We start from the raw sequence: 24,332 nt of genomic DNA on the forward strand, positions 1-24,332 counted from the left end.
AATGAGAAATCTATTTAATTGGTGGTAGCTGTTCTCAGTAGAGTGCTTCACTTTAGCAAATACATTTGTTTAGTGAATAAAATTATATTTGTGCATTTGTTCCTAAGTCTAAGTGATATTTGAATGTCTTTTTAAGAGATAAATAAGTTTAATGTAGAAATGAAAACAGAACATTGAAAATAAAATGATAATGTAATGCTGGCAATTACTACTAATACTAAAATATAGTATTTGTAACTGGGAATATAAATATTATTTGAAAGTGTCTTAATGATATGTGTGTGTGTGTGTGTGTGTGTGTGTGTGTGTGTATATATATATATATATATATATATATATATCCTCAAATCCCAACGATACTTACATTTATCATCCAAAAATACATTCATGTTCCTAGCTGCTAGATAGATATTTTGATATATATAACTGGCATATATATATATATATATATTTTTTTTTTTTTTGTGTGTGTGTGTGTGTGTGTGGTACTGGGGGTGGAACTCAGAAGCCCTCCACCTCCAGGCTATACTCCTAGCCCTATATTTTATATTTTATTTGGAAACAGGGTTTCACCAAGTTGCTGAGAGCCTCACTAAGTAGCTGAGGCTGGCTTTGAACCTGCCGATCCTCCTGTCTCAGCCTCCTAAGTGCGGGGATTACAAGCATGTGCCACCATGCCCAGATGGCATATATTTTTATATGGTACATTTATGGATGAAAAATTAAAATATACTTGGTATTTTAACTGTTTTCATGGGATCGTTTCAAAGACAACAATCTAAACTGCAAATTATTTTAGTATCTAATTAAACACATTAGTGAATCAGAAATGAATCATCCTATTTCCTAGACATTCCATCAAAATACTTTTGTTTACTTTATTCTTTATCTACCCAAGTATTTCATAATGATATAAATTAAAGAGATAACTAAATTTTTTATTTTAAGGCAATATAATTACCTTAAAATTTAAAAAGGTTTAATGTTTCAAAGTTTTAATTTGTTTATATCTTAAAATATTACATTAAAATTTGTCAAAATAAAAAGTTTGAATCACTAAAAGAAAGTCTTCTTTTTTCACTTCTTAAAATGCATTTCTTTAAAAATCTAACTCTTCTCATATTAGTCAAGGTTTACAAGTATTACTAACATATTAAAATTATACATGTAGTGAATTTGGGAAGTATAAAAACACAAAAAGTGCATAAAGTAAAAGAGTGGACTGCAAATTTAATATCATGAACCTTCTTATGAGGAAAAATATTTTAGCATCCCTGTCTAAATAACTAACTCAATAATAATGTTTAAAAAAATTTTTAATGAAATTTCAGAGAAACTAATTTCTTGATGAAATTATGCTGTTGCTTCCAGAATAAAATAAATTTAATTTTTTAAAACCCCCAAGGCACATAATCTACCAGAATAGTTCCTACAGACTGGGAACCACATTCTAGGGGAGAAGTCTCAGGATGCGTAGCACCTTGGAGTCAAGAATGGACTCAGGAAAGGAAAGATTCAAGAAGGTCTAAGGACCAAAGTTGTAGCAGCCCTCCTAACATCCCACTACTTGATACTTACATAGCACCCATCCATAAAGGATTTTTGTTTTCTATTCCTCCTCTATTTAAATGCTTTATTTTTAGGAAGTGGGGATGCAACTTTAACATCATTTTAGTTGAGAAGAGAGAAGTCAGGTTCAGAGCTTTCTAAAGCCATCAGTTTAACCGGTGGAAACTGCCAAAGAACGCTGAGCATTCATTTTATATAATTTGTTGACTACTAAAAGAAGTTTAATAACTCAATGCATATTCTAAATAATATGCTTTTGTAGAAATATCAAGAACATATAAGTAGTTACTATTATACTTGTCCTCTATGATTTGGGCATAGACTCTTTAACAAACTCCTTAAAATTGCTGTCATCTTGATCTGGACTCCTTTTTTCCTAAGCATGACACATAAAAGTATTCAATTGTTATTCTGTCTCTGAATGGAGATCCTACATCTGAAGAATTCCATCATCCCCCAAATTCAGTGACTCGAGATGCTAATTTAAAACCTCCCTAAAAATAACTTAGAAAGCATCTTTAGATAGGTGAACAAATTTTAAGTACTTCTGTAAATAAATATTAACACACAATTCATTATATTTTCTCTCTGGTATATTCACTTGCATAAGTTTTTGCCTCCATGTGATGTCTGATGTTGGTGTTTTTCAGCTTTAGCTTCACTGCATCTGTTTCTTGCCCGATAGTCTCTTAGCACTTTGGGCGGCCTCCTCCTCTGAGTGTTTACCTGTCTGCTCATGCTTTGGCTCAGCTGCAGTCTCCCTGTCATCCTTGTCCTTGCTTTTCTGTGGTGTTTTCTGGACTTCTTTTACTTTTGCAGCCGTTTGCTTCACTTTCTCCTGTTTCCCACCTTTCGCTTCCTTTTTAGTCTTTTCTTCAGTCTTCTCTTTAGTCTTCACTTTCTTCTCTTCTGTTTAGAAGTAAGTAACATCGGATTATTATTTTTTGTCTATTTACCAACATAACATTTCTTCTGTAATTGGTCTTGAAGCACAGTTTTAAAAAAGAAAAGCATCATCTTTTTCATAAATACTTGTGAATATTGTTAGATTTTCAATTTATGAAGTGCAAGATTTATCTCTGTCTTAATTTGTACATGAAAATAGTATTGGGGGGCAGTAAACAGCGGCCTAACCTATCAACAATGAAGCCTTTGTAGCATGAAGAGGTTGTATATACAGTCATGGTCAGACCAAAGAGCTCACTGAAATGGTCTCCTTTAAACAGAATATGATCATTTGCACCATAACTGGAAGACCCTAAAAGCCATTAAGAAACTGAAATTCTAACACAATACTTTGAAAAGTATTTATCAGGAATGCAGATGTACAATTACCTGCACTGGTATTTACTGATCATAGCAAAACTATAAAATGCAGATGATATGAGATACATATAGTGCCCAGTGACTTGACTTTTAAGAGACCTAAAGAGTATAAAAATTGAGAAAGTTGTTCTTGCTTAAATAATAATAAAATTTAAAAACCTTATTGAATATATGTATAATTTAGAACATATATATTTTACACATGTATTATTTAGTATTATATTTATTTCTGGAGTGGGAACTGTTTGCAGGTTAATCACACTGTGGATTATTCCATTGTTTTTAGAAAAGCAATATTATAGTTCCCATTTGTGGATGGTTTCTCATAATATCTGATGCATATTGAACATTTTCTTATTGAGTGGGACCACATATAACCTCTATCCACCACTGAAAGTCCAGAACAGTGCTGGGATTTCCCATGACATTTGCCATTGCAGTGCATACTTTTGTGTCACACATATTAAATGATTTAGTAAAAATAATATGATTCAGCTATTATGTCAGTAGGACTCAGGTGACAAAAACTGAGGATTGCTTCCAACCAAAAGGTGGAAGGAGGTGAGGCTTTCATTCAAACATCTGTTGAGAATTGGATATTGTTTATAAGGCAGTAGTAGTTATTGTTATAAGGCAGTAGCCTTATAAACACATTTGGAAAGGCTTTTTTTTTTCCTGTTATATTTTCAGATGATACTGCAGACCTGGCTAATACCTTTCTTGGAGTTTTGTGAGAGATTGTGAAGAAAGGATTGAACAAAACTGTGCCCAGACTCTTGACCCAGAGACACTGAAAAATAAAGAATGTGTGTTGACTTCATCTTCAAAGTTTTTGGTTATGTTTTGCACAGCAATAAATAATACAATTTTCAACACAATTTGAAGGAATAAATAAAGCTTGAATGCTTATTTAAAGATCTTTGAAAAGAATAGTAATTTTTATTTAGGTCACCTAGGTTTTTGTCTTAATCTAATTATATCAGAGTTACATGACCTGGCCTAAATGTTTTTCACTTATTAAGTTTTGTAATTAATTTAGATAATTGCCAAAATCTCTACTAGCATTAATAGTTTATATATATATACATAATTACATATGATTTTAATTATATGTATTTATAGTTAATATTAATTAAATAATAAATTATATAATATTTATATATTATATATTTTTCACATCTTTGAAAAAAAGAAAACCAGATTAAATTATTCTCATTTATTTAACAAATAAATTTAATTTTAGATTAAATCATGCTGCTTTCCAAAGAAAGTCTCATTTTGCAATTCATTCATTATAACTTCAATAAGATATTTTCTTATGTTTTGAAAAATTTAGTTTAAAATATATATGCCCCAAGTACTTAATTATCTTCTATTATTTTGTGAATAAAACACTAAATTAAAAAATAGATTCTTTATCCTAAATGATTCGTTTTTTAATACTTTAAGAATTTATAAAATATGTTGATCATATAAAATATATTTTAAAGTAGTAATTTAATTTAAGTTTAGGTGAAAATAAAGGCTGAACTCTCAGTTAAAATCCATGGTTTTTTTCTGATACTACAAAACTGGTAAATTGGAATAGAAAAATCTGGCTTGCTCAGTCTTCCAATACACATAACACAACAGTGTTATAATAATTTATTTGGGAGTATATTATCAATATAGTTTTGGTGTTCAAAATCTTAAGATTTTTATCAAAATGCATGAAAAGGAAAAAAATAAGAAACTAAATTTGAATTTGTCAAAGTAAATCAAAAGGTATAATGCTGGTCAAAACCTCTGAACCAGACGTGTTAATTTCCTATAGTTAAGGAACAAATTATCACAAAAATTATCTGCTTAAAACACTGCCTATTTATTACTTCCAAGTTTATATGATGCAAAAATGTTGGCTCAATATGGCTCAACTGGGCTCTCTGTTCCTTTGTGGACTGTCTCGGAAAGAACCATCACTCATGCTTATTCAACATGGAATCAGAATTCATTTCTTTCCATATGGTTCCTGCAATTTTCATGCCAGCCAAGAAGGACAAATCCTTAGACTACAAATTTCTCTTTTGCTACTATTTAATTTCTCTGCCTGTATTTCAATACTTTGTAATAGAATTTGAGTCCACCTGAATAATCCAGATTAAACTCCCCATTTTAGATCAAACTTCAGTACTTTTCTGCAGAGGTATGTCAGGTAACATCATGGACGTACCGCCCAAAGGGAAGGTCACAAGGACCAAAATTCTGCCTATCATGGAAGATGAAGCTTTTTACTTTCTTCTCATGTTTTCAGATTATCTGTTATTTTATATATTAAATTTTATTATTCTGTAGATATTAGATTTTAGGTATGAGGTTCATTTTATGTAAATTAATGCTTATATTCAACTCTTTAATAACTAAAATGTAATCTTTCAAAGTAAAAGGCACTTAATTATGGAAATAATAAAGGAAAAAAAATTACCTTTTGCCATTGTCTTTGTTTCTGGCTTTTCTTTTTTCTCCGGTTTTTCCTTGTGTGTTGCTTAAACAGAAAGTTTTGTATTAATACAGACTTTTAGTAGATTTCCAAACCAAATTTTCTTTTGGCCTCAGTTTCATAACCACAAAATCATAGCATACTTTGGAGATTTATGACATATATAAATCTAATTTAGGAATAAAGAACTACCAATGTAACAATAACTGTATAGAATTTAGTCTAAGGTTTGGCATTAAGATTTAGAAAACAGTTTGGAAGCTAGATTCACCCTATGTATTTTTTGTCATTATTCCTCAATTGTTCTGTGATGAAAAAATAAGAAGGAAGAATTTTATAAGAATTTGTTGAAATATGTATCTTTATGTAAGAAAGAAAAACTTTATTTAGGAAACTAGTTAAATCATGATCAAAAATTTTATTAAGCACAGTGTTTATCAACAGGGACACAAATGACATCTGGGGAAAAGCAATTCCTCACTGCAAGGGATCATTTTATGTACTGAAAAATACTTAGCCTGCCTGGCACCCGCTTACCAAATGCCTAGCATTACAATGTCATTCTAACAACAACAACAACAAAAGTTTGAAATATATCCTAAGGAGTAACACCTTTATTTGTTTATTAAGAACCAACAATAAATAGTGTATAAAGTAATATGAAAAGTATTATTTATAGTATATTATTTCTTAGTTGAACAGTATTCCACATGATACCTGAAATATTATATTCTCCTTATTTTTAGTTAAATAATAAATCGACCTGAGTTTAATTTGTCTTTTATGTATATGCACTAGTAAAAATCTAATGTCTCTCAATAGTTTAAGGTAGTCTGAAAACCATGATAGCATATGGCAGCACATTCTTATAATTTCAAAAATATTAAACTGTATGGTTTGGTAGTTTTCATCATCACTATATATTTTTCAAAAATTATATACTATTTGTTGGAGCATAACAATGGAAAATTAAGTGACAAAATACAAGATTTAATTTAATAGTTTAAGGAATGAGATAAAGTAGAGCTTTTTTATAAAAAGAAAACATGTTAAGAAGTGGTATAATGAGAGGTGTTTGGGTCATAGGGGTTCCAACTAAAAGAAGAGATTAAAGCCATTCTTGCAAGGGTGAGTTAGTGATTTCAGGATTAGGTTCATTCTAATGAAAGCCTATTGTTATAAAAACAAGGCTGTATTTTTTTTCAATTTTGCTTGCCTTCTGCCATGTTATAAAACATCAGGAAGGCACTCATCAGAGGCTAGGCAGAAGTCTTCACCATGATCTTGGACTTCCCAGTATATAGAAACATAAACCAAACTAAACTCTTTTACAAATTACCCAGTCTGTGGTGCTTTATTACAGCAACATAAAATGGATTTAGAAGCTGTCCATGAATGGTTTCCCCTGAATCTTGAAGAGTCTATGTAAACCCTATAGAAAGCTTAAAGAACAGTGTCTGATGGAAGAGCGAGTAACCCTGATGGCTTCAGAGCTCCTGAGAAAGCAGGTGTCTCCTCCTCAGGGCTCAGCCTGCCCCACGACCAGCTCCATAGACATTGGGGTTGTGGCTAACAGGGTGAGCAATGTTACGAAAAAGAGCATGATGCTCAGATAAGCAGTGCATAATCCACAAAAGATCAGGGGGCTTCACTATCATATTTCATAAAACACACACATTCCTTAATTGACATACAGTAAATAAAAGAACATAATGTGACATTTTATTTCTGCTTTTCAATTTGGATAAATTTCCTAGAACATTTATCATTATAGAGCAAAATTTTCTTATTTTTTATAAAAATTATCTACTGTGAAGGTTGAAAAAATCACAATATATCAGATTATTTCATTTAGAGTACACAGAAACGGATGCTCATAATTCTGCATAACTCACTAGCAGATGAGAAATGGACAGCTGTTTCAATAACAGAGAAAGAAGATAGTTGTATTGAAATTCATGAAAAGTATCACTAAGTAAATATTAATAAAGAACAACTATTTAATTCAAATATTCAACTGTCAATATATAACAGGTGATATTGAATCATGTTCCAACTGATCTGATTCATAAATGTCACAACTATTTTACCATTTTCCACCTACAAGGAATGCTTCACAAAATAAGAAAATTCATCAGGTGAAACATATTGTGAATGCATAAATCAGCTGAAATGTCCCACTGTAAAACGATAGCAAAGAATTAAATTAGAATCGCACTTCACATTGCATATTGAAGTGGATTTTTGATGAAGTCAAATTTAATGTAAAATATGGATCATTTTTTGAAATTTAAGGAAAATATTAGTGGCAATCAAATTAATCTTTTATGAAGGTTCAAAAGCAGAAATGCCACAAGAAAATGTCAACATAGGTAATCACATACAAATTCTAGACTCTAAACACGTGCATGCATTCACAGATGTCCATTCACACATACAGAAAGTGTAACACCCACAGCAAAGCAAACAAAAATAGCTGAAAAAATTGATAGACTGGAATACCTATGCCCAAATGTCATGGACACACACACACACACACACACACACACACACACACACATATTATTAGGAGAAATGAACAATGATTGTGAGTAGTTATAGAGAAAGAAAGACACATCGCTAAATGTCATATTTAAATTGTTCATCCTACAAATAATGACCAGGTAGAAGATATGGTAGAAGAAAATATCTTCATTTAAATACTACACATCTTTTTATTTTTTTTTTTTTTTTTTTTTTTTTATTTTTTTTATTTTATTTTATTTTTTAACAATTTTTTATTGAACATAAATAGTATACATTTACACTATATTTGGTGCCCTCTCCCCCCGCCCCCATTTTCTCCCCCCCCCCACCAATGGTTGGCCAGGTTAACCATGTCTTATTCATAATTTTACACATGTTCAGGTGAAGATGCTCCTTAATCAAGATCGGCCTTTCTCCTCTCCTATCTTTCCATTAAAACTTAGCTAGTATTTCCCCTCTAATATCTGGGGTCCTACTGGTATCCTTTGTGTTTTCTAGTTTGGGCATATTAGAGGAAACATGTGTATCTTCTCCTTCTGTGCTTGGCTGATCTCACTTAACATGATGCTTTCCAGGGCTTTCCATCTTCTTGCAAATGATAAAATTTTGTTCTTCTTTATGGCTGAATAGAATTCCATTGTGTGTATTTCCCACAGTTTTGCTATCCATTCATCTGTTGATGGTGATCTGGGTTGGATCCATATTTTGGCTATTACAAATTGTGCTGCTATGAACATAGGTATGCATATGTTGCTGTATTTCTCTGAATTCAACCCTTTTGGAAAGATACCCAGGAGTGGTATAGCTGGATCATATGGTGGATCTATTCCCACCTTTCTTAGGAATCTCCACACAGATCTCCATAGTGGCTGAACTAGTTTGCACTCCCACCAACAGTGTAAAAGAGTTCCTCTTTCCCCACATCCTCGCCAGCATTTGTTGTTGTTTGATTTCTTTATGCTTGCTACTCTCACTGGGGTTAGATGGAATCTCAGTGTAGTTTTGATTTGCATCTCCCTGATGGCCAGTGATGAAGAACATCTTTTCATGTATCTATTAGCCCTTTGTATCTCTTCTTTTGTGAAGTGTCTATTTAGTTCATTTGCCCATTTCTTGATTGGGTTGTTTGTTTTGTTGGTGTAGAGCCTTTTGAGCTCTTTGTATACTCTGGATATTAGCCCCCTATCAGAATGGTGGCTGGTAAAGATCCTTTCCCATTCTGTAGGCTTCCTCTTTAGGTTATTGATAGTTTCCTTTGATGAGAAGAAACTTTTTAGTTTAATGTTATCCCACTTGTTTATTCTTGCTTTAATTTCCTGAGCTTTGGAGGTTTTGTTGAGAAAGTTACTGCCTGTGCCAATATGTTGTAGTGTTGAACCTATGTTCTCCTCTACTAACTTCACCGTCTCAGGTCTAATTTCTAAGTCTTTGATCCATCTTGAGTTGATTCCTGTGTTAGGTGAGATATAGGGGTTTAGCTTCATCTTTTTACAAATGGCTAGCCAGTTCTCCCAGCACCACTTGTTGAAAAGGCTGTCTTTTCTCCAGCGTATGTGTTTGGCCCCTTTGTCAAAGATTAATTGACTAAAGATGTGTGGGTTTGTTTCTGTATCTTCTATTCTAATCCACTGGTCAGTATATCTGTTTTTGTGCCAGTACCATGCTGTTTTTACTACTATTGCTCTATAGTATAGTTTGAAGTCTGGGATTGTAATGCCTCCTGCGTGTTTCTTGTTATTGAGAATTGCTTTGGCTATTCTAGGTCTTTTCTTTCTCCATATGAAGTTCATGATTGATTTTTCTAGGTCTCTGAAGAATGTCACTGGTATTTTAATGGGAATTGCATTGAACCTATAGATCAGTTTTGGCAGAATGGCCATTTTGATGATATTTATTCTGCCTATCCATGAGCACGGGAGATCTTTCCATCTTCCAAGGTCTTCTTCTATTTCTTTTTTTAATGTTTTATAGTTTTTGTTGTAGAGGTCTTTTACATCTTGGGTTAGGTTTATTCCTAGGTATTTTATTGGTTTTGAGGTTATAGTGAATGGAATTGTTGTTTTTGTTTCCTTCATTGTGGATTCGTTGTTGGCATAAAGAAAGGCCACTGATTTCTTTAGGTTGATTTTGTAACCTGCGACTTTGCCGAATTTGTCGATCAGCTCCAGAAGTCTTTTGGTTGAGTTCTTTGGGTCTTCCAGGTAAAGGATCATGTCATCTGCGAATAAGGATAATTTCACTTCCTCTCTTCCTATGTGGATTCCTTTGATTTCCTTCTCTTGTCTGATTGCTGCAGCAAGAGTCTCAAGGACTATATTGAAAAGGAGAGGTGAAAGTGGGCATCCTTGTCTTGTTCCTGACTGTAGCGGAAATTCTTGCAGTTTTTCCCCATTCAATATAATGTTGGCTTTGGGTTTGCAGTATATTGCCTTGATGATGTTGAAGTACTTTCCTTCTATCCCAATTTTTTGCAGTGTTTTTAACATAAATGGGTGTTGGATTTTGTCGAATGCTTTTTCAGCATCTATTGCTATGATGATGTGGTTTTTGTTCTTGGTTCTATTTATGTGGTGAATAACATGTATTGATTTGCGTATGTTGAACCAGCCTTGTTTTTCTGGGATGAAACCGACTTGGTCGTGATGAATTATTCTCTTGATATAGTTTTGAATGCGTATAGCTAGTATTTTGTTTAGAATTTTTGCATCTATGTTCATTAAGGATATTGGTCTGTAGTTTTCCTTTCTTGAGGTATCTTTATTTGGTTTGGGGATTAATGTGATACTGGCCTCATAGAAGGAATTTGGAAGAGTTCCATCTCTTTCAATTTCCCGGAACGTGTTATGAAGTATTGGTATTAGTTGTTCACTGAAGGTTTTGTAGAATTCAGCTGGGAACCCATCTGGGCCTGGGCTTTTCTTTGGTGGAAGAATTTTTATTGCCGTTTCTATTTCTTTGGTTGTTATTGGTTGGTTTAGGCTTGCTATGTCCTCTTGGTTGAGTGTAGGAAGGTTAACTGTGTTTAGAAATCTGTCAATTTCATCCAGGTTTTCAAATCTATTGGAGTATAAATTTTTAAAGTAGTTTCTGATAATGTTTTGAATTTCTTCACTATCAGTGGTGTTATCTCCTTTTTCATTTCTAATTTTGGTAATTTGAGTTGATTCTCTTTTTCTTTTGGTTAGGTTGGCCAGGGGTTTATCAATTCTATTAATCTTTTCAAAGAACCAACTTTTTGTTTTATTGATTCTTTGAATTGTTTTTTTGTTCTCTATTTCATTTATTTCTGCTCTAATTTTGATGATTTCTCGTCTTCTGCTGGCTTTGGGAATGGATTGTTGCAGAATTTCTAGATCCTTGAGTTGTTTCATTAGGTTCTTTACTTGGTGGTTCTCCATCCTTTTTATGTGGGCACTCAATGCGATAAACTTTCCTCTTAGTACTGCCTTCATGGTGTCCCATAGGTTTTGGTGGGTTGTGTCTCTGTTTTCGTTTGTTTCCATAAATTTCTTTATTTCTTCCCTAATTTCTGCTCTTACCCATTCGTCATTTAGTAGTGTATCATTCATTCTCCATGAATTTGAATACTTTCTTTCGAGTTTCCTGTTGTTGATTTCTACTTTTATTCCATTGTGGTCTGAAAAGATGCATGGGATTATATTACATTTTTTGAATTTGCTGGTATTTTCTTTGTGTCCCAGGATGTGATCTATTTTGGAGAAGGTTCCATGGGCTGCTGAGAAGAAAGTGTATTCTGTAGTTCCTGGTTGAAATACTCTGAAAACGTCTATTAGGTCCATTTGGTTTATGGTTTCCTTTAGTTCTAGAGCATCTTTACTCATCTTTTGCCTCGAAGATCGATCCAGTGGTGTGAGAGGCGTATTAAAGTCTCCCAGAATTATTGTATTTGGGTCTACTTGGGATCTTATGTCCAGAAGGGTTTGTTTTACGAATGTGGTTGCACCCACATTTGGGGCATAAATATTTACTATCATTATATCTTCTTGGTGTATTGTTCCTTTTAATAAAAGGAAGTGCCCTGATTTGTCTCTTTTGATGTGTTTTATTTTAAAGTCTGTTTTGTTGGATATCAGGGTTGCTACCCCTGCTCTTTTTCGGTCACTGGTGGCATGGTATATCTTTTTCCATCCTTTCACCTTCAACCTGTGAATGTCTTTGGCTGTGAGGTGAGTTTCTTGCAGACAGCATATGTTTGGATTATGTTTCCTAATCCACATTGCCAGTCTATGTCTTTTGATTGGTGAGTTAAGTCCTTTGACATTAAGTGATATTATTGAAATATGCTTTTTGTTTTCTGCCATTTTGTGTTCTGTCTACTCTTGGGTGTTGTGATCTTTCTTCTTTACTTAAATGGCCCACTTATTAACTTCCTCGCTTCTCTGATTCTGGAGTCTGCTTCTTTTTTCTTCCTTATGATTTATTTCTTTAAGAATTTTCTCTAGTGTTGGCTTTGAATTCATGAATTTTTTGAGATTCTGTTTATCCTGAAAGACTTTGACTTCCCCATTGATCTTGAATAGTAGTTTTGCTGGGAAGATTAATTTGGGCTGGAAGTTATGTTCTTCCAGGGTCTGAATCACGTCATACCAGTCTCTCCTAGCATTCCTGACCTGGGTTGTATAGTCTGGGGTGATTCTTATTGTTTTGCCTCTATATGTCACCTGTCCTTTTGTTCTTACTGCTTTTAAGATTCCTTCCTTGGCCTCTATGCTGGTCAATTTGGTTATTATGTGGCGTGGAGTGGTTTTTCTTTGGTCCTGTCTCAGTGGAGTTCTGTATGCCTCCTGTACTTGAAGATTCAAGTCTCTTTCCATATTTGGAAAATTCTCTGAGATTATTTCCTTGAAGATATTACATATGCCCTTGGTCTGTACCTCTATCCCTTCCTCAATGCCTATTATCCGTAAATTAGGGCGCTTCATATTATCCCATAATTGCTGGATGTTTAGGTTTTGTTGCTGTAAAGATTTCTGTATATCGCTGACTGTGTTTTCGGTTTGGGATGTACTGTCTTCTAATATTGATATTCTGTTTTCCATTTCATCTAATCTTCCAGAGTTTCTTTCTATTGCTGTCTTCATTTCACTTATTGCCTCTTTCATTTCATTCCAGACCTCTTTCTGATTCTTTTTTAGTGTTTCTATTTCACCTTTAACCTCCTCTATACTTGTTTTAAAACCTTTCATCATATTGAACAACAAGATTCTGAACTCCCCTTCTTGCATTTCTAGTAGGTCAGTATTCGTGATTTCTGCTGTCTCTTCATAACTCCTGGTTCTCATATTTATAGTGTTCTCTGTCCTGTTTTTCTGATTTCTACCCATCGTTCGTGAGTAATGTGTTTAGTCAAATCTTAATATTAGGAGTTTAGGAGTGTCGGCCAGTCAGCAGAGCCTTTCCAGTGTTGAAAGTGGGTGATGTGGGAGGAGCTGGGGTGATGGGTAAAGGAGTCAGATTAGGTGGAGGATATGTTAGGTTGAGAAGGACTTTAAGTATGATAAAGTAATAACTTGCTATGAATGAGAGAGAGTTAACTACTAGGACTCTTGTTGTTAGTAGAGTAGTTATGGATATAAAAAATACTTTGAGTTTTAAACCACGAGGTATATTATGGGGAAAAGTTTTGGGGGAGAAATGTATGTAGGTTAGTGTGGGAAGGTTTGTAAATAGGGATGCTGGTAGGAGCAGGCAGACATAAAAAAAAAAAAAAAAAAAAAAAAAGAATCCGCTCAAGATACCAAGACTATTATGTAATCCAAGAAAAAGGAAGGTAAACCAATCAAAGGAGGAGAATGAAAGAAAAGGAAGGAAAAGGGAAGAAAGAGGAAAAAGGAAGAGGAATAAAATAAAAGGAACTAGCAGCCGTGTGAAATAAAGAAATAAGGCAAACTATCCAATGTATATATATATAAAACAACAAGTTAAAGTAAGAGAAGTTTGGATTAAAAGAAGAAAGAAAAAGAAAAAAAAAGAAAACAGCAATAACCATACTAAAACAAAAGCACTTTAAAAGCAAAAGAAAACATAACATCCACATTAAAAGTAAAACAAACAGTCCTACTTATTTACGCATATGGGGTCAGGTCCATATAATATGTGTGTATCTGATTGCTTGGTAGCTTTCAGGATACCGTCCAATGTCTCTTAGTTTTCTTTGTACTCTATTTTTATCTTCTTAAGTCACTCTGGGTGTTTGGACACCTTTTTCTCCTTTAGCTGCTTTAGGTTTATGTGTCCGGGTGTCTGGTTTCACTGTTATTTGATTCTGTACAGTTCACAGATTCTGCGAAATTCTAACCTGTGGTCAGCACATCTGCACTCACCACCCTCGCCTCCAGCCTGTGCTTCCCTACAGCAGGGGTGGAGAGTGACTAAAGTGTAATTGGCACTTCCCCCTGAGGTCCTGAGCAGATTTTGTGGCCCGATGGATTTTCTTGTGTCTCTGGAAATTCCAGCTGGGCTAGCCAGGTGTGGTCCCAAGATGTGCCCTGGGCAAATGAATGCTGGTTCCTGGGTGGCCACACTTACTGCCAGAGCTCTGCCTATTCCAAGAGTGCAGGCTGGATGCCCTGTTAATACTGGACCCTAGTGAGAGTGGGTGCAGCTGTCTATTGCTGCTGGTATGTTCTTCCAAGGTGTATTGAGCTGTGTTCTCACTTAGAACTAAGCATCTGGCTACCAGGAGGTTGGGAATACCCCGCGGTGGGCCAGGGGTGCAGGGTAGGTGCTCAAGGTTCCAGTGTGCGGTGTCCAGCAATGGTCTCTGCGTCCCGCGGGACGTAGAGGCTGGGGGTGCCCCAAGGAGATTTCCGGGTCTCCCAGTGCTTTTGCAGCCTGGAGGGTAGGCTCTGGCAAGGTGGCAGGGGTTAGCCACAGAAGCAGGCTCCAATTTAGGAGGGCAGTGTACAGGCGCTGATTACTAGTAGGGGACAGGCAGGAAGCGCGAGGAGAGTGCTCTGAGGCTTGAGCCCGTGGTGGGGGTTTGAGACTGCGACTCCGCACACGCTAGGACCCCAGTTACTAGGGCGCCCTCAGGTACCTGTCTTGGTGCAGGAATCCGTGTGAGTCTCTGTGCCGATGTGATCCGGTCGCTGGTGGGCAGACAGAGTTCTGGAGGGTGCTGCTCGCTGCTTAGGATGCGGTCCTAAGTCCGTTTTTATTCCCGGATTATCTTGCCGTGGAAATATCGGGCAGGCAGCTCCTTGGACAGCTGCCAAAGCAGCCCGCGGCTCAGCGTTCTGGTCCGCGGTCAGATTGTATCTGCAGCAGGTCCCGTGTCCTATCTTTGTTCTTCTTGTTCAAGTTCAGGGTTCCGCCGAGGTACAGGATGTGTTTTGGTTCCTGGTATGTATTTGTTTTGTTGATTTAGACACTGCTTTCTCAGTATTTAAACTTTATTTACTTCAGCTACTGAGAGGTGCTGTGTCCCTCAGTCGCCATTTTGAAAAAAAAAAAAAAAAAAAAAAAAAAAAAAACTACACATCTTTTTAAATGAGGAAAATATTTATATAAAGGTTTGAAAAAAATCTCTAGGATATATATTTTATATCATAAACATCATAATATAGGACATTAAATTTTGTGTAAAACTAGAGGGAATTAATAATATGTACTAATAATATTACTGAAATATTGCATTAATCTATATTCATGTCTACATAATTATATTAGATAACATACATAAGCATATTACATTAGATAGAATTATGCTGTATATTGAATTATTTAATTATATATTATAAATGTCACTAAAATTAAATAAATACATGTTATTAGTAAATCTCTGGAAGGATGAACATGAAACTCACACAAAGTGAGCATGTGGGGTAGGACAGAATAGGAATTGGTGTGGCAAGGTTAGGGGAAGGTTTTTCACAATGCATGTTTATGTGCTTAGTGGGGGAGATATATTGCCTATCTATATGAAATAAATAAACAAAAATTAGCAATAAAGTCTAAAAAAGCAATTGAAATATTATAATCTCATTAAAATAATGGGATGTACATTCTTATCTAAAATTTAGCAAATATTTTGTGAAAGAATGTTATTATTGGCTAGCATAGCTTCAGAGTTACCAATGGAAAAAATAAAACATTTCTGAAAAGTGAAATATCAAAGTTCAAGAGCGTTAAATATTTTATCCCCTTTAGTCCAGAGATTCTTCCTTTCAAACATTTTTGCAACATTTTCTTTTTATTGAGGCATTGTAGCCATATATCTTAATGGGGTACAAGATGGTAGAGGCATACATACATGCACATATCACTTCCTTTCAGATTTTATTTGAAGAAAATAATCATATTTTTAAAAGAAGAAATGCTTAGGTTATCTAAAATTTGAATGCAAGGAAGAAAAGTCAAAAGGGATTAGTGTTAAAAACAGCATAAAAGAATGTATGCATACCTTTCCTTTCAGGTTTTTCTTTTTCTTTTGTTTTTTCTTTGTCTTTTTCCTTCTCTCTGTGTGCAACTGAAAATACAAAGTAATACTTATTATTTAAATAAAAGGAATAAACAATGAAATCATTGCATGGCAAGTTTTTGTGTCAAAAACCTATTTGCTGTTTTTAGGATTTTTCTTTAACTGACATGAGGTTTTTAAGTACCTGGAGGTTTAAACTTTAATATAATTATAGATTTACTTTTTTATTCCTATTTTTATTTCATACTCAAGCACAAATTAGTACCGAAACTAGGCCTGAACACAAAGATAAGAATTACCTTCAGCTTTTCCAAATCTTTAACTTAATAAATGGGAAAATAAGGCAAGAAATTATTCCATAGATCAAAAGAACCCAGACTTGATATTGGATGAATACCAGAAACATGATGAGAACTATACAGACATAATCTTCTGAAACTGAAACAAATGTCATCAACCTAAACTGTATGTGTTAAATTTTCACAAAAATACTGCGCCTTTAAAGGTTTTTCAGAATATACTAGACTGAAACTAGAATCTTACCAAATATTTTCAAAGAAAACAAAATGTGATTTGATGAGCCATAATTTAATTAATTATTACAACAGGATGCAAACTGAAGTTGCAATCTGCAATTTTACCCTATACTTTGTCATAATTAATATTAATTATCTAAGCCAGAAACATGGGATTCATCCCAAATTCATCTCTCTCTTCTTTTCCACTTCTGTACTTTTATTGAAAGCAAGAGGTTTCAATCTTACTTTGCTAATATGCTCTTCACCCCTCTTCTTTTATTTAATATTGTATTTCTACTTATCATTTATTTACACAAAAAATATACAAAGAACTCCTCCCGTGTGCTAAATACTCTGCTAAGCAAGACAAATGCCATCCCTGTCATTGGGTTGTCAACCCGCTAATGGCTGATGGATGCTAAACAAATAATTACGAAGGTGGTTAATTGCAGCTTGTATAATTGCTATGAGGAAACTAGGCAGGATGGCATGTCAATGTATAAATTAGGACCTAATCTCATCTAGATGTTTGAAGAAAGTCCCTTGGGGAAAGTGACAGTGAAGGATGTGAAAATGAGAAGAAATTAGCCTTGTCAGAGAGTTGGAAAGACAAAGGAGAAAGAGACCATTTCAGGAAGCTGAAGCAGGATGCTCCAGCATGGTCATGCTATTCTTGCTGCTTTTTAAATAATAATATCCCAACTAGTCTTCTGAACCTTTAGATTTAGAGTGTTCTGTCTCACAGTAACCTTTTTAACAGAAGTCTGATTATATCATTCACCTGTTACAAACACTAGTGTCCTTATTGTTTAGGATGGTATTGTTCACAGAGGAGGTTCTACATCAAATATAAAAATATATTATTATCCCAACCACCAACCATCTGGCATTTGCTTACAAATCCAATTCATTCACCAAGAACTTCTCCTTGAGACTTACACTCCAGTTAGAAGAGAAAGCTTGTAGCTCCTCCAGCACACTGTACCCTGGAACGCATCTTCATCCCACCTTCCACCTGGAATTCCACACCCACATTTCTTTACTTCCCTTCTGTTTCATTCATGCTAACTTTCAGACTTGGCGCAAATGCCTCCTGCTATGTAAAATACTCTTTGATATATGCTTATTTCATACACACAATGAAACATGAATGTAATTCTATCTTAGCAATTAAATGATTACATGATATTTATTCAAATGTAGATGGAACCTTTCATGGGTAGGCAATACTATTTTGATTTTACAGTCGTGACTCATCATGTTAGCAGGTAGTAATCTCAGTTCTTTTTTCTTCTCCTTAGTTTTGAGTGGGGAAGCAGGGATGAGGAAGCATTAGAGACTTGGGGTAGAGTTTAATAGAAGGCTATGATAAAGGGGTTATGTTCCAGAGAAGGGTCTGGAACTGTTCACTTCCCAGGAGTAGAAATTAACATGGAGTCTTCCACATGGCAAGTTTTATTCAGCCTGGAAACCTCCCCTGTCATGCATATGTGTATAGAAGGTCAGGGACTATTTTTACAGCAGAGCTATGCTGTTTCTGCCATGTTGGAAACTTTCCCCCTGTAAAGCCACTAAGCAAAATCCATGGGATGAGTGTTCTCTACATGCTTCAAAGTTGGAAGACCCTTGATAGGTTCATCTGGTTCCTTTCAGAATTAAGAAAGCAGCACCCGACCATGAAGAAATGGTTTATGGGAGGGAATTCCTCAATTGTGGAGGTAGAGTAAGCCCCAATCCTTCCTCCTTTACATTGTTCTGTCTAGCTACCTAGTAATCACAAGATGTCAGTCATAGAGTGAAATTTCTATTATGGATGACAAAGTGGTATAGCTATAATTAAGTACTGCTTTCATTTAAAATATAAAATTATTTTTCCACTTTATTAACATTTCTCAAATAAAACCTAGAGAAAAACAGAAATGGGACCTAAACCACCCTAGAACATCTCAAATTTGTTTTCTTTATTTTTTTTCTCTTCACATGTACTGGTCCTTTTAGGTGTTTATGAGCTACTAAGTTCAACATGAATACCTTGCAAAATAAGGAGAAGAAATCAGCATTTATGTAGACTACAAATAGCTTACTTTGGCTCCTTCAGATCATTATTAATTAAGCTAAAAATCCAAAGAAATTCTTGGCAAATACAAAGCCTCTCTCGAAGTTTCTCTAGGGGGAACTGAGTTTGTGTGAGATAAGCTGTGCTTGCAGAGCCTTGATTGGAAAGAGCCCCTAGGGAACACCTAATCTGTGGCTCTGCCTCTGTAAGGGATGGGGCTCACCTACCTCAGACAGCTGGTTGTCCATTCCACTAAAGGCTTTTCAGATTGACGTGTGCACAGGCATAAATGGAAAATTAATACAAAATCAAAAGAGCAAGGGGGCTGGATTCAGACTTGAATTAGCATATTAACTCCTCATCCCTGGTACCCAGGGGAAAAATCTGGTTCCTCCAGTCAAAGTTTGGATTTATAGACTCAGTACTGTATGCTGGAATTTCATTATCCCCCTTCAAAATAACACCATACTACAGATTAGGGAAGCAGCTGGACCCATGGGCTCGAGGGAGCTGCTCACAATGGCAGACAGCCACTAACACTGCTTGGATGGAAACTTCAAACTTTAGCAAGACTGTGCTCAAATATCAAATTTTCCAAATAACTTTTACAACAACAATGCATAAGTCAGTAGAGGTTTTAATACACATTCTAAAATAAAAGTGACTTGCTACAGCAACTGCATTTGGTCGTGCATCTCTGCTTAGCACCCATTACCAAGAGTTTCCACATGGAGGGAGATAAGAGTACCTCCTTGTAACCAGCACTATTTGACAAGTTACATTTTAGCCAAGACATATTTAGCTCAGAACAAAATAAGCATTTTGCACCTGCTAGAGCTTAATTTGTTAGTCATTCTTATTTATAAAAAACAAAAGTCCCCTCGGTGTGCTGATAATTAAAAACAAATGGAATCTACCAGTTGGCATGGCCCTGATGTTTGGCATCTGAGTTGGCATGGCCCTGCTGTTCCTTCTCTTGTCCAGACTCTGACCTTTCCCTGACCAGAACATTCAGCTCAACTAAACTCCAAAGTGCACCTCTCACCCTCCCTATGTGGCTTCTCTCCAGTCTTTCCAAGCTGTACTCTACTCTTTTCTTTTGATCTATGCAGCAACAAAGCCAGCTCCTGTCTTTTCTGACAGGAGCCCACCATGGCCAAAATCTTCCCTCTGTAGTTCTTAATGGACAAAATATTCCTAAGGGGCCAAACAGCAGGGAGCAGTTGTCAGATTTTTTCCTTTGTCTCCTACTCTTATTTAAAAAATCAAAAGTTGTAGTGTCAGAGCTGCTAAAGTGTAGGCTTCTGCATTCTCCATGTGAACCTCAGCAAATAACTGTAACTCAATCTCTGAAGCTTATACTGATTTCAAAGCTAATGCCTAAGACTGAGTATCCAAACCAAAAGGAAGATTATACATAAGCAATTAGGCCTTATACTTTTTCATTATAAAAGAACAGAAGGAACATATTTAGATATAATCAAATTTGATGATTTTAATTTAAATTATTTTCTTTATTTTTCAGATTTCTGGAGCTTTCTGTGGGAGGTATTAGTAATTAATAAATTTGAATAGGTGGATACTTCCGTCAGCTTTATTAAATTCAAACATATTTGTGCTTTAATTTCTCATATTTTTAAAAAATAACAGAGTATAAACCATGTCCATTTAAACCCCTTGAAAATTTTTCTATTCCAGCCACCACTAAACAAAAATGACAGATAAACTCTATATTAGTGTGCTTTATTCTCTTTGTATGTGTTTCATTTTTTGGTAACCAATTTTTTAAATATAATTCTATACTAAGACAAAATAATCTATATACCTTTTCAAATATAATGAAACATAATAGAAAGGAGTTTTTGAATAGAGAGACTTCAAAAAGATTGTATTATCCAGTCTTTCTGAAAGATGAATTTATAATTTCACCTTTAACAAATGCATGGAACTTGAGAGCTGGTAGAACATAAGAGGTCAGCTAGCCTAAACATTTTTCCTGTGGATTAAAAAAACAGGTTTGTAAGAATTCAGGCCAGAGCAGAAAAAAGAATATGCTTATCTGACTGCTTTTCTCCAGAACTATGCTGCCTTTTCCTTCCTCATTTCCTTGAAGACTACAAACTTGTTCTCATGAGCCAAAGTGCTCTGATTGGATTCTGCAAGCAAGTTGTCTACCACCGACCCTTCAACAGTGTACAAAGTTGCTCATAATAAAAGTATTTTTATTTCTGTATTAATGTGAACATTTGGAAAACCACCCAAAGTTAAACTTGTATCTACTACATGTTTTAAAATATATGTATTTTTTAAATAATACATTTTTAAATTCTAAAGTATTAATCTTATTCTCAAATCTGATTTTATAAACAATTTCCCCTTTACCTAGGGCTACATAGCTACAGTAAGAACTTAGATCTCGTCCTCACAAGTGAACAATTCCTATGAAGCCAGTGATTGTACAGCTTTGTGTAGAACCTTATATTCCCATTTTCCAGATTTATCTTTCATAGCTGCCAAAAAGGAAAATACATATTTTAATACATTTTCTCTTTAATATATACATTAATATACTTATAAATATGAGATCTAAAGTGCAGCATATGTATTTATATATCTCTATATAATACATATTGAAATTTAGATAACTTGTACCTTTCATATAGATATAAAATGTATACTTTTATATTATATATTTACATATCTCTTAGGGAGTTGAAACAAAATAAAAGCTTATATAACACAGAATGACTAAGTCAATTTGAAGGTTTTAAAAGCACCTTTATAAAGGGCTTTTGGATATTTAGAACATATTAGTGTTCTATTCTCTTTGGCTTTTGACAATAACTATCAGCTAAATTCCTTGTCAGCTTATGATTCCAATCCTACAACTCTGCTCTAGAATTTTAAGGAGTCCTAAGCTAGTCAATCAGTGTTAGTGTTCTAAATCACCCTTTAAAAATACATTTCTGGCCAGGCGTGGTGGCGCAGGCTTGTAATCCCCGCGCTTGGGAGGCAGAGACAGGAGGATCGCGCAGGTTTGAAGCCAGCCTCGCTGGCTTAAGAGACCCTGTTTCCAAATAAAAGTATAAAAGAGGTTTGGGAATGTAGTCTGGAGGTAGAAGGGTTTTCAGGAATCCCAGTACCACCAAAAAAAAAAAAATCTGATTTTGTGCATGTGAAACTTTTGCAATTGAACTGTCTACCACAGAGTCCTATCCTCCAGTACCTGAGAATATGACCTTATTCTTGGTAATTGTATCTTTATGGAGTTGATCAACTTGAAATGATGTCATTAGGCTGTTCTCTAATCTACTATGACTGATGTCCTCGTCAAAAGGGAAATTCACACAGAGAGACAGATATGCACAGGGGAAATACAATTTATAAAAAGATAGAAACGCAAGGAGAAAATAATTTGAAGGTAATAGTAGAAATTGGAATGATTTCTGTATAAGCCAAAGATTGCCCTCAAGCCACCAAGAGCTGAGAGAAGGTCTGAGAACAGATTCCTTGTCATGGTTCTCAGGAGGAGAAGACCCAGTAAAAAACTTGACTCTGGACTTGCAGCTGATATGTAACTGGGAGATCATAAACTTCTATTACCTTAAGTGACACAGTCTGTGTTACTTTGTTTATGGCAGCCCTAAGAAATATATACTAATAAATAAACTTTCCTTCTGCCCCTGCTATTAAATTCCCACCTAGTTCCTTAAGAACTAATTTAGTCTGAAGTAGCTTTTATGCCTCTGATTTTAGGTTCTAGAGTCATGCCTGAACCCCAAACCACATGCTCTTCTAAGACGTTGCCAGAAAATTACAGTCAAACCCACTGAATACAGGGTACACCTGTATTCATCTTTTCAGATCTATCCTTGGACAAGGTCTTAGTCATTCTTGATTTTCTGGTGTTCAGTAGAGTGGCACAAAGTGAGTGCTGTGAATAATTTATTATATACCATTTCTGAATGGCTAGGACCAGTGTTTTCTTTAGGTTCTGCCTACAAAATTACCCTCCCAACTTCACCAGCTCATCCTCTCTGATGCTGACCTCATGCTGCTGGCAGCACACACTCCTGCTGTGGGAGTTTTTTTCCCCATACCTGAGGTCAGTGTGTCACCTGAAAACCTGACAGCCCAGGTGGATTCAGGGAACACCTGTGCTCCTGACTGTCTACTGGCCCTCCTTTCTGCCAGGACCCTTCTCCCAGTTGTAGGTTTACAAGTGAGTTTTTGTATTTCCAGGTTTCTTCTGTGAGTAAATTGACATGTTTAAAGGAAGCATAAATAGTCTGAAACGAACAATGAAATTTGTAATTACAAAATAAATAAGGTGGGGCCGGGCGTGGTGGTGCATGCTTGTAATCCCCACGCTTGGGAGGCAGAGACAGGAGGATCGCGCTGGTTCAAAGCCAGCCCTGCTGGCTTAAGAGACCCTGTTTTCAAAAATAAAAAAGTATAAAATAGGTCTGGGAGTGTAGCCCGGAGGTAGAAGGGCTTCTAGGAACCCCAGTACCACCAATAAATAAATAAATAAATAAATAAATAAATAAATAAAGCAATATGCAATAAACAACCACAAAGAGAAAAATTAAAATAAATTACTATTTTTCCAGTTAATTGAGTTATGAGTCTTTCCCAATGTTTTATATTTTATAAACTGCCCAGGTTAAACATTATTACTTTAATCTCTATTATTATAATTTTATTGTTTCAAAGTGATTGCTTACAGATTTCATGATATATTTTTTATTTATAAGCAAAGTCTTCATTGCCTCTACCCAAATAAATTTGACTTATAATATCCCAATTAAAGTAGAATAATTAAATTATATGAAACATATAAACATCAAAATTTTTCTTTAAGAATAAAGATTAATAAAGTATAAAAATAAGTCATCCATTTATTATTTTCACACTTATTGAATGTGTTGAATACTTTTAGATGTTAGAATGATTTTTACTTCTCTGTGTGTGTATGTGTGTGTGTGTGTGTGTGTGTGTGTTACTTGGAATTGAACCTAGTGGAATTCTAACTCTGAACTGTATCTCCAGCCCTGTTTTATTTTTTTATTTTGAAATAGAGTCTCACTAAGTGACTAAATTGCTAAGACTGGCCTTGAGCCTACAATTCTCCTCTCTCAGACTGCCAAGTACTGGGATTACAGGCATACACATGTCCTCATGCCCAGCTTAGAGTGACTTTCACTTTAATATAAGGACACAAAAACAAAGCTGGAAAGAACTTGAGATATGGTTGATCCTGTATTTTCTTGGTCATAGATAAAGAAATGCAGAATCACAAGTCAGTGATAAGGCTGATCTAGAACACATATGAAGACAAACTCTGTTTCTTCACTCAGGGAGTTAGTTTGATCACTATACCCATAGCTCAAAAGTATTGTCAAAATGTTTAAAATT

The 24,332-nt window shown here is 34.9% G+C and overlaps 1 protein-coding gene across 1 annotated transcript in view; it reads right to left on the reverse strand.

The window, feature by feature from the left end:
- Positions 1–24,332, reverse strand: part of TRDN (triadin) — a gene marked incomplete at both ends in the record, with an annotated part of 326,113 nt that overhangs the window by 256,778 nt on the left and 45,003 nt on the right. Inside the window, 3 exons of the mRNA XM_080700116.1 lie at positions 2,296–2,478; positions 5,357–5,416; positions 16,323–16,388. Coding sequence (XP_080556242.1) covers positions 2,296–2,478; positions 5,357–5,416; positions 16,323–16,388 — 309 coding nt within the window. The remainder of the gene's footprint in view (positions 1–2,295; positions 2,479–5,356; positions 5,417–16,322; positions 16,389–24,332) is intronic.

Source organism: Muscardinus avellanarius (genome assembly GCF_963383645.1).
Source record: "Muscardinus avellanarius genome assembly, chromosome: 8".
Taxonomy (NCBI): Eukaryota; Metazoa; Chordata; class Mammalia; order Rodentia; family Gliridae; genus Muscardinus; species Muscardinus avellanarius.